General features: G+C 40.2%; 1 protein-coding gene across 1 annotated transcript; it reads right to left on the bottom strand.

Moving 5' to 3' along the window:
* Window positions 1–6,088: 6,088 nt before the first annotated feature.
* LOC115828993 (TLC domain-containing protein 5-like) lies at window positions 6,089–7,247 on the bottom strand. The gene is made up of 2 exons (XM_030793104.1): window positions 7,052–7,247; window positions 6,089–6,621 (listed from the first exon to the last, which is right to left on the bottom strand). Exons 1-2 carry the CDS (start codon window positions 7,245–7,247, stop codon window positions 6,089–6,091), a joined length of 729 nt encoding a protein of 242 aa, XP_030648964.1.
* Window positions 7,248–12,201: the final 4,954 nt, after the last annotated feature.

Genomic DNA, 12,201 nt, shown 5'->3' with positions numbered 1-12,201 from the left:
GAACGAAACACCCTTGATGCTCAGAAGAACCTTGTTTAGTTGCTCTCGAAGACGTACCTTTAAAAATAAGTGACTATGGAATGAGGATTCTCTGTGATATGCACAGTCTAGTCCACGAAGCATTTTCCAGAGCTGGAGATTTTCTCTTGCTTGCTGATACAGGTGGCCTGAGCACGCAGAACAGAAGAGAGGCATGCCTGCCCCTTGGGTTAGCTGTCAGCTAGGATCATCTCACGAATGCAGCACAGGCCTTCTTGTGTGTCTTAACCTAACACAAGAGGTTAAGGCCTGGGTTTGACAAGCTGCTAGCTTGCTTTTTGGCCCACTGGAATGCATGACTTGCTTCAGGTAATAAGTGTAGCTGGGGGAGCAGCTCCACACCCTGAGACTCGGAGCAAACCGCGCTCAGGTCAGAATTCACGCCGAAATAAGCTTATGTGGGCATACGTAAAAACGCGGGGGGGCATTATATTTAAGTGCTTCCAGAGGCATGTAGGTCAGCTATTGGTCACACCGCAATTCAAAGGAGACAGATTAGGAAAGCCATTCGAGAGTGGTCGCTACACTAGTGGCAATCAGCTGACAAGAGATACCGGCAAAACACACAAAATACAACAGTCTCCTTTCCACAAACATGACACAAACGCAACGCAATTCTGTATTATCTGTACAAAGACTATAAGACCAGACGAGATTAGACAACAATGCTGTCTGACTTACTCAACATGCATCTATTTTGTTGTTGTTTGTTTTTATATTGTGGCTGTTTGTGTCGCTTGAAAAGACTATTTTCAAGATGCAGGTACAGGCCTTGACTCATTTTAAGATCTCCGAGTGCACCTTTGCTGTCATACTTGAGTGCAATGTTGCCATCACACCATTAAAAATAAAGTAAAGCTAATGGCCTGACACACAGATCAGATCTGCTTGCATCATTTCACATCACACAGACTGTGCGGTTTCAAGAGCGTAGGAGCAGCCACCACACAGACCATTAATCAGCTCTGTTATAGATCTGCTCTGCTGAACAAACTGTATTCTATCATCAGATCCTCAGCTGTTTCCAGCATGCGCAAATGCTAAATATGGAAAGATACTTGTACATCTGTGTCATTGTTAATGTAGTTGATAATGGAAATAAGAGATCATTGTAATGTAGTAAAAACAGATGTCTTTGAAAAAAAAAAATACTGAGAGGAACAGATACATTCAGATTAAAAAATATATCAGCTAGAGCTAGGAACATTTTAGAGACTGGTCACAGATCTACTCAAATTTTAAGTTATTGCCAAAATTATCAGCTGACATCTCATAAAAGCATACAGGACACTCCAGCTTCAACTGTTTCATTACTAATGGCATTCAACCATTCACAAAATGGGTTCTTGCCAAGTCTCTGATTTGATCTACATCTTTGACGTTTCCCCGGGGAACCAGTGGACTGTTGTAGAGACATTTGGCGTTTGCCAATTTATGCCCACGCAATTTATCAATCTCGCCTCAGAATCACAATGAGGAGTATGAGTAGAGTTACATCAGAGACAAGGCATGAGAAAGTATGACCACTCATCTGACACTGAAAAAGAACAACCATGACTCTCCATTGTCCTCAGGTAACCTGTGATGATCTACATTAATATGATTACGTCATAGGAAAACATCTATTGAAAAAAAAAGAACCCATAAATGTGTTTACACAAGAGGAAACTCAGACACCTGTTCACCTCTACGCAAACTCATTTTCTACAGCTGAATGATTATGATGTAGAGGCACTCGCTGTGAAAGGCATACCTGTTTTTCACAACCATAATGACAGCTCTGACTCACTGAAATGAACTTATAACCATCGCTGAGGCAAATCGATGTAAAGATGTATACCCTAGGTTGAATTAAAGTAGTCACAGGGACACGAAGAATTCATGTTTGCTTGATTCCTTTTTAGACTCTTTACGCTTCCTTAGAGATTTCTCATTATTTTAATATTGTACCATTGAATAGCCCTCTGGACTATGGAGGACGGTGTTAATTAGCGATTATTTTTGGATTTTAACTATACCTATTCTAAAAACAATACACTGATGCAACAGATTATTATGTGTTTGTTCTTCAGTACTACATTCTCATTATGTTAACATTCGACCAAATGAAAGAGTCTAAAGAGAACCTAAAACATACGACATTAGCTGTCAACCAAGCTATCCCTTTTTCCAAATGTCAGTTCCATAAACTATTTGTCTACCGGAGAGTCATGGGAAATACAGAGCTATATAACACAGATATGTACTAAATAGGTACAGACAAACATATAAAGCTCATCAAACCATCGCGTTTACATCTGAGAAAAGATCGTTTACCTGTCAGCAATCGTAGACTGTGTGCCGCTCATTGGGCTTTCGTTTCTTGATTTTCTTCAGCTTTCATCCAAGTAGCATTTTATCGAGGTAAAACGCTCCTCTGTTCAATAATGACTACTTCGATAGCCTTTGAAATCCAACCAGTAACGCTTCAAAATGTCCAGGAATGTCGTCTCATAGTAAAGAAAAAAAACCACTTAGCAATTTCTGATAGGTAATTCCACAACGTGTTTGTGTTGCGTTTTAGTAACCTGTGTCATCACACCGTTTTCCCAAAACCAAAATGAATCTTTTGGAGAGAAATCGATGAATGTAAACACATACAGCAGTCCTCAGATGGAACACACACGCGAGCGGTTTGCACATAGACCGATGTAGTCCTGCAGTCGTGTTTATCTCTCAGTTTCGTCAAACGCGTACTACAAATGTAGCACATTACATTATGTTTTTTCCACCGCTGAAGAGCCACCACATAACACGACTGGCTTTCCCTAACTCTGCCTCTCTGCAGTCATGTTTATCAATACCACAAAAGCTTGAAGTAAACTACCTGGGGACTAACTTGTCAATTTATTGCTTTAAATATTTAACCTGATGTCCGGCCACACCTTTCACTGATTTTAATGTAAAACTCGTCTTTGATCACCACTCAAGCTTGTCCGTCTGAGACATTACTTTCAAACCCCTGACATTTTTTTCCTAGCGTTTCCCCTCAGACATACTCCCACCGTGGCATTCCCAAACCGACCCTTATCCCAAACACGTTTGCTCCTTCGTGTCAATAAGTATTCCAAAATATTTGTTGCCAGTGATCCGGCGAAAATTAAACCACCGGCTTTTGACTCAGCATCGCTACAATGTTGTCTAATGGTAACAAAATTTGTTTTCGTATTATTTAGGCCGCTTAGTCTGTGAATGGATCGCGTTTTCCCGAAAAAAGTATCTCTACCCAAACTAAGGCGCGTGTAATTTATATTCCGTCTAACTGTTCTTAGTAGACATCCAAGAAGTTGTTTCACTGTAGTTTCTTCACGAACGATGCCAGCTCCTACAATTCCAGATATTCTGCACCGCAAAAAAATCGTCAGAAAACTTTTAAGTCCTTTGATGTCAACTCAGACGGGCTTGCTCGCAAGCAGTTGATTGTTCCCAATTCAGGAAATATCCACAACAAGGCTTTGTTCCAAAGCAACTAAAAAATACAACCGGTTCTTGCTAGAAGTCCAATGCATATTCCGTCCCAATGATCTTCTCTTTTTCGTCAATGTATTTTGAGGCTGAAAATTTGGGCTTAGTCATTTAGTCAGGTCCTTCCCCTTGTCTCCATGTTTTCTGAAAATCAGTTTTTTCTCCTACTTTTTAAGCAAGATTCCTGGTTTCAAAACGTTGACGAGTAAATAACTGAAAAGAAGGAGAAAAACGTAAGATGTCACAACTGTCAAATGTCCACAGCCCTCGAATTAAAATGAGATACGGAAAATTTATAAACCCCAGACAATTTTGGCTTTGACTAAATCATTCCTGGTTGGGCAGGAATGTATCCTTCCGCAGAAAGTAAAATCACCTCCCTTGCCTGCTGAGCAGCCGGGACGAGCACAACACAATATCACTACTCCCATGAACCCATGTAGGTCTCTGTGAAATGTGAGGGTATTCCATTCCTTTGCAATATTTACGTGTCCGACTTTTCGGTACGATTTTTAATACCGCTACATATTCACAAATGGGTGTGTGGGGGGTCAGGAGGATGAAGTGATGACGACACAACTGGTTAATGTATAATTCACCGAAAACATTTCCAGGATAGCACCGTAGAACTATACGGTGATGGCACTACTCGATTTAACTTATCATTCAGCTGAAATCATTATGTGTCGCTCGTATTGTAATACAGTGAACTCAGGCCTTTAAAACTTGCATGCGGTCGTAATAAAAGATTCAGTGGTCAGTTTGCTGTTTAAGACTTTATTCTCCTTGTCAGAATAGTTACACATTCTGTGTAACGGCCTGCAAGCATAACTTAAGGCTAACACTAAATGTAAACATTTTATTCGCTGTTGTCCTGTCGCATCGTAGTGATATTAGCCACATGCTGCTGATTTTTGATATATGATCGGCATTACTACCGACTAAGGCCCAAAGAGAACACTAACACAATGAAAAAAAAAATCAACAAAGGAGCCAATTACAAAAGGTGACACACTTGACATTTTGAAATCATAATTTTACTACATATCTACAATCTCTGTGGTATTTGAGATTCAAATATACCCCACCACAGTATCTAACAGTTTTTCATTTTGAGATGTTTTTTAACTAGTAAAACTTTTACGCCGCCTTGTGGTAAGTTCAGTACATTGTCATCACAAAACTACCTCAAACACATACGAATGTGGATACTGTGGTAACAAGAAGTAGTGATAAACAGAAAGATTCTTGACATTATGATGATCATGTGTTTCAGGGTAATCGTAATATTAATGTTGTCGAAAAAAAGTTACAAACGTACAGTTATAAAAACAATAAAGCTGGACAAAAGAACACTAGAGCAAATATTTGGACCTTAAAGATTGAATGTGGAAAATTACAGTGTGATAAATCTGAGTTAGAGTTTTTAATAAAAAGTCATCCAGTGCAACATTCAAGTACTGGTTAATGACAGCCAAATCAGTATTTTCTTCAGTATTTTCTCTAGTGTGTACAACGTTTTTTTCCCTTTAAATTAAGTCGTTGAATACCGTGTACATTCATGCAGCCAGTTCAGTGCAATTCATTAGAATATATACAGACATATCACACTAATTACATTAAGGCTTTTAAATAGGCTATTTCACAACATCTAAGCAAATTAAAAATTCACTATCCTTTTGAGAGACTGAGAAACCTTCATCCCTCATTATAAAAATACTGAAAAATAATTTTTCACAGTACAAAAAAAAAAAACTTGGTCCTCTTCTCTTTATCTAAGGCTGAAACACTGCGATAGATTCTAGTCCATATTCCAAAGCATATTCATAAGCATATTCATCCCAGATTATCATTACATTAGGACATTTCTGGGAGACACACGGCTTCAGGATTCTACATGTATTCCAGCCAGTGGACTTTTCACAAGACAGTCAGTCCGACAGACTGTGGATCCAATCTTACCGGCTTAGAATAAAGACATTACACAATGAGGCGTCCACAAAGCTACTGGACACTTTGAAGCAGAACTCCGTGCTTGCTGGACTGTTTCCTGAGCATATTTGTCAAGGGTTTACAGTGACTACTGCTTTCAGACTGCACATTTTCAACAGAAAAAAAATGTGTTGATATTTGACACGTCTTGACTTCCTCTTCAATCGTAAATCAGTCTTCCACGGATGTAGACTCAATTATGAGCAGCCTTTTAGCATTTTTGTCTCAGTTACATACATACGCAGACTTGTACTTAACGCACGTTAAAAAAAAAAAATCAAATCAGCGAAATAGGGCCAAAACAGTTCACAAGGTCACCAGTTCAAATTCATTAGGAAAAATGTATTTGAAGCCTTTTTTTTAGTCCATACTCAGATACACTGGCACATGTCTGACATACTGGTATGGGATTAGTACGTACCTTCCTGACCTGTGACCCTAAACAGTACTGAATTCCAAGTCTTTTTCTTTACATGCAAGGCATCAGAAACATACTAGCACAGCCTGTCATGTGATCAGAAACCCAGGTTAGTGTCTTCGTCTGATTGTTTTTCTACTTCAGGGTGCCGGCATGCCCGTTGGCATGGTCCGGGTCGTGTTGCTCTTTCCACCGCTTGTACTTGGCACGACTTTTTTTGCAAGCGAAGCGGGCAATGTCCACCATGAAGACCCAGGAGACGGCATAGATGGCCACGCCCCCCGCTTTCACGAGGAGCGAGGGTTTCGGCGAAGCGAGTTCGCAGTAAAGCATTCGGCTGCCCACTCCGATCCGCACGAAAGCGAACAGCAAAATGAAGAGCAGGTCGACGCCGTCTCCGGCCACGCCATCGTACCGACCTGCCTTCTTGAGGAACCAGCGGGCCTGGAGAAGCGGGTTGGTGATTTCGCTGCCGAACAGCACGGCACACGTCTCGATGCCAGACTCGCCCAGGCCAAGCGCCAGCATGATGCCCAGGACGCTCATGGTATGGTGCGCCAACATGACCGGACCCTCGGCGCGGAAGTAGACGCACCATGCCATGTCGAAGATGAAGTAGCCCAGGCTCAGGATCAGGGCCAGGATCTGAAGGGGTTTGTTTTCAGAGCCTAGACACAAGCAGGGGGAGAAAGACAGCGTAAAAAGAAACTTGTGGGGTAAGCAGAGGTGGCCCAAAATATGCAAAACAAGTAGCAGTTTGTTGTACAAACAACCCCAACGTGTATTAAATACTTGGCATTTAAGATTTTATACTCAAATCATTGCCCACCTTGCATTACCTCTGGGTAACTATTGAGTAGACAAACTGTTATTTGATCATATCAGTTATTATTATGAATTTGCCATGACTACCTAGAACTGAGTAAACACATTTCAGTTGCACAAGTAGATTGATTTCCAGAATCAAACAAAGAAACAGAGTATACACAGACAACAACAACAACAACAACAAAAACAACAACAACAACAACTAATGGTAAATGTGAGCTCACATCTGACCGCACAGTTGGCCATAGGCATCACTGTGTAGGAACTTACCTGGGTGTGTGAAGGGCCATGGTCCATCAATGAAGCCTATGTAAGCAGTCAGGCACACGATGAGGATCCCGTGGAAGAGTGTCACTAGCCTGCAGTTCCATTCATAGCTTCGTCCGTCGTTTAGGTGACAGAGTAACGTATACAGAGTCATCCAGCCAATCAGGCTGCAGCTCGTCTCCACGAAGAATAGTGTCATCTCTCTGCTAATCAGTTTGAACATTCTGTCACTGTCTCCCAACATCATATTTTCACAACATTTTACTCAGCGAAGTAAAGGGTTTTTTTTTGTTTGTTTGTTGTTCAGTTTTTTTTTAAATTTATCTTAAACCTCCGGATTATATTATAAAGCAGTAATACAACTAAGTCACTGTAATTGCATAATAGAAAACAGTCCATTCTCAAAAAACCTGCTGAATACACAAGTACTTGTTCTTAGTTTCCAAGAACAAGTTAATTACCCCCCCTCCAAAAAAAGTGTTATTATATATATATATAAAATCCAAAAAAAGAACACGTTTTACCTCAGTTTTCAGTCAGAAGACTTTATGACTTGGAGCACACACCTCTACCTGCTGCTGGCATTTCACCACAGGCAAGTCCAGTGGTACCGCCTGTCACGCCGGACATCCCGCGTTAGCCCTACATGACAGTGGCCTGACACGCGGGGAAGAGAGCACACGTTAAGCTTTTCCATGGCAACTGAAAACGCTGCCCATTATTCTCTGTCACATCCCTTCCCCCAGGTTCTCAAACAGCTTGAGCCTCTTATGAGATTAAATCCTCCTTACTTCCAATATACCCTGACTGCAATCGTAACCACACGGAGAGCCACTCAGCTATCAGAGTAGCACAGGCTCACACAGATCCCTGGAGGATTTTTGCTGTCCTCGGTATCAGACAACTTACTGTATGTTCATGCTAATCTACAGGTTAGTGAGAGTAAAACAACTCTTACACTCAAAATGCAGATAATTTTTTTTGGTTAAAAAGTGTTCATCTGAACATGTCAACTATTAATCACTACATGACACTATCTGAAAGAGGAATGTCTGTGTAATTGTAGCATAATAAAGATATTCACCAACTCAGATACTGATCTGAAATAAAGGACCTTCAGATGAAGACTATGCATTGTATAGGACAAATGACTTAAAGGCACAAACTGAGACAGCACTGAAAACATGGCATTAGCTCCAGGCAAAAACGAAAACAAACGCAAAAAACCAAAAAACTGCATTGCCACAACACAATGAGGTAAGACACAGTGTGATAAAATCTGTCTGCGTTGAGGTCTATCACGAGAGATAATCAAAGGCACGCGCATCTGTCGTCTGTGACGTGACCGTGTCACCGTTCAAACAATCTCCACCACCGGCTCTGTAAAGTCAGAAAACAGCCATAACTCACGACTACGTCTCACAAGTCAACCTCCAGCCGTGCCCCTACACCCTTGAAATACCACTGACCTTAACAATGGAGGAAACAGACAGGTACGTGTGTTCCTGTATTAACTCACACCCAGCTTAGCCATAATCTGAGACAGTGCAAGGTTAGTACCGCTAAAGGGGACTGGGTTTAAGAGGGCAACTGAAATGCACACCCAAGTCACTCAACACTATTCTCTTTACACACTGCTTTTACTACACTACTGCACTGTTATGTACTTCTGCCTCCAGTCAATAAATTATATTATACAACAGACCCCTTTAGGACTCCTGACAGGGTCCATCATAGATAGTAGATATACATAGACCAAAGAACAGAGTTTTTTCAGTTTGGTGCTGATAAAATGTGATATCTGGTCCTTCGTTTGTTGGTTTAGGTGTGAAAAGATACATTTAAAGGACTTCACTCTATTGTATTGTCCAGTAAACAAGCCCCTATATTAAAATTTTAGTCTAATGTATTTTCAAGGGGATTTAACCATGGAGAATTTTAGGGCTGTGGTAGAACAGCAGGGATTTGTACCTGAATTGAAAACATACATCCTTCTGTTGGCCAGTTATTATTAAATCCCCCCTTCAGGACTTCAGTCAGCAGTTCACCTCAGTTGCCTCTCTTCCTAATCCTAGAACTGTCTGCTGCTCAAATTTTCCACAGAAAGCAGTTTTTCAGTTACATGCTTAAATTATGCTAACAAACCCACGAATCCAAAAAAGAAAAAAAACTTGTTTCAGATTCATTTCTGTTTTATGAAGGAGAGATAACATTTCTATTTGACGGAAATCGTGAACCCCCATACAGAATATCAGTACAGAATAAACTCAGACAGTTACGGTAATACATAAACTATGAACTCGAAAGCGAACAATTTAAATGACACAGTAAAAATACAGGGATTCAATGGGGTAGGTTAATACTACCACTGTCGACAACTATCAACTGCTAGACTAAACCAGCACATAATGAAATGTAATTTGTGTTTTAGAACATAAAATGAGACATACGTGCCTAATTGTAGGATGGGGTTAATTCAGAACATATGTTACCATTTAAAAGGTTTGCATACTGCCTTGAAGTTGCTACTATGTCAACTGCTCGTGTCAAAGAAACGACGAACAACAATGCACTTGTTGCAAAGACAGTTACCTTAATCACATATAGCAAAGTTCTTCGGTTTGCAATAACTACGCAGTACAGTGAAAACCGGTCATCTGCAAAGAAAGGACTATATCTCTCCGGCGACCACCCCGTGTTATAGGCTATTACAGCCCGAAACATATTTAGAACTAATGAAGCACGCTAACCCTCAAGAACGCCATTGGACGACAAGAATATTCCCTGACGCGCGACGATTGCCAAGGAGACAGATGCGCCACCTGCTGCTATGGTACGTTCATAGCAGAAAAAAACTATCTAAGCACTTGAGCAAAATACTTATTACGTGGATTTGCATGAAATAATTTCAAAGTGGGACCCCAAAATAATAATGCAGATATTAATTTTAGTAGTAAGTCATCACTCATGCGTCTCGAACATTGTGAAGAATTACATTACTTCAGCACTCCCGTACAATTAATTACCTTTAGATGGCGGCATTGCCGTTTCAACAAAGCGAACAATGCTGATCACACGCTGATTTTTATAACTATAACACGCGTCTATGATTTTAAAAAGTATTGGGTAGATAATCGTTTCGTATTCGGACTCTTTTTCTCTCTTCTACCTGTTTAATCCTCAGTTATTTACATTCACTATAATTAAAATGAAGAGTGTGTTGCTTTTCATATAGAAAGGCGCCTCTAACATTTCATGTGCTAAGGTGATAATTGGCAGTCTTCTCTAATCACACAATGCATAATCCAAATCGAAAGGCTTTTGTGTGGTATATACGGCTCAGGAGATTTTGACATATGGCCATCTATGACTTCAGTATATTATAGTAAAGTGGGGCATAGTTATAAATCATGCCTTTTGTCCAGTCCATCGCGCTGACGTTTATGTGCTCTACTGGATTTCACATCACTCACACCACTGTCAACCACTAGAGGGACCCCTTGTCTCTAAATTGTCTGTCGAACAAGTCGTCTACTCAAATACAGTGACACATTAGCATCTGTGTACTCTCCTTGGGTTTCTTTACATCACAGGAACAGCATTTGGTGTTTAATCAAATATTCAGTAATACTATAATTGAACGCAATTACATTCTAATGTGCTTCTCTACAGACCATGAGTTGAGAAGAGAGTCTGTCTTTCTCTGTCTCATACAATGTGGAGTGCTGCACAGAGCAGAATGAAGAAAGGCTTTAAGACAGGCTTTAAGACAAGCCCTCCCCTTTCTTCTGTGATGACTCTCAGCTGTCGTTATGCAGTCTTTGTTCATGCTGTCAGACATAATAACAATATTTCTCCACAGTTTTGACTTAGATCCATCAGCGGGGGGGGGGGGGGGGGGGGGGGGGGGGTGAGAGAGAATGAGGTTCTGAAGATCAGCCAAGACCTAAAGGGCAATCTTTACTGTCTGGCTTCCAAAACATACTCAATCAGGGAAGTTTATTAGAGAAAAACGTCTAGATACTTGGATTGTAACGTACTTTTTTTTTATTATTTGGCATTGTTTTCTTGAAAAACGAACAAACAAAAAAGAGAATTATCAAAAAAAAAATGCAAGCATCAAATCACAAGTATTTAATTTACACACAAATTCAAAATTTGAACATTACAAAAACATGAAAAGAACTGCGCGTGTTGAACCGTTTCTGTACAATGATGGGTGATCCGATCTGTCCTAATCAAAGACACCTGGCTTGAGTGGATATGCAGAAACAAACAAATCTAAGCGACCCTCTGAAAACCTACCCAGGCCCTCACGTCATGCAGTTTTTGGATTATTTTCACTTGTCCTTGTGGTTGACATCAAACCTAAGACTAAAATGGTACCATATTAATATTTCTTTAATACCAAGGCTCTCCTTGACGTTTCATTTGATCAAACTTGGGGTCAAAATACAGAAAGGGTATCCTGCAGGAAAATGAATTTGTCCAAAAAAGAAAAAATGTTGATCAATATCTTTGTCTTTGATTCAGATGACATTCAACCTCAACTGAAAATAAGGCAACAGTAAGTGAAGTGATGAACTGTAACTGACACTGAACCATCTAAGAACAGTAGCTGGGGTCAGGAACAGTTTGGTGGGTCACAATTTTGTCCTCAGGTGGGGTCTGAATGTTACTAGCTTATGTGGCTGAAAATATCAAGATCCATATATATGATCATTTTAATTCAAAAAGTTACAGAGAAAACTACAGCATGTGTGTCGAGTGATGTATGAGACTACACTTTTTCCTCTCTTGGATATAAACACAGCAGTCAAAGCATAGCAGGACATAAAAAAAAAAAACTTGCTTATTATACAAACGTGATTGTGTATCCACATTCTAAATGTGTCACAGGCTACTTCAACGTTTTCAATTCAACCATTTCTCTCTCTCTCTCTCTCAGTTTTCAATACAAAATAAAAGTCTCCTCCAAAAAAAGGGTATTACTCAGTGATAAGGAAAACTTAAGACAAAGTTACGGACACCAGAGTCTTGTGATCAATGAAATGCTTTTTGCAAAGAATAAACAACTTATCCATGGTGTTCTATAAGAAAAATAGGACCGCTGCATCACCCGTTCACCCTTCACCAAACACAGACACACAAAA

The sequence above is a fragment of the Chanos chanos genome, chromosome 15 (assembly GCF_902362185.1).
Source record: "Chanos chanos chromosome 15, fChaCha1.1, whole genome shotgun sequence".
Lineage (NCBI taxonomy): Eukaryota > Metazoa > Chordata > Actinopteri > Gonorynchiformes > Chanidae > Chanos > Chanos chanos.
Note: the sequence above shows the minus strand (reverse complement) of the source record. Positions and strands in the feature narration are given on the sequence as shown.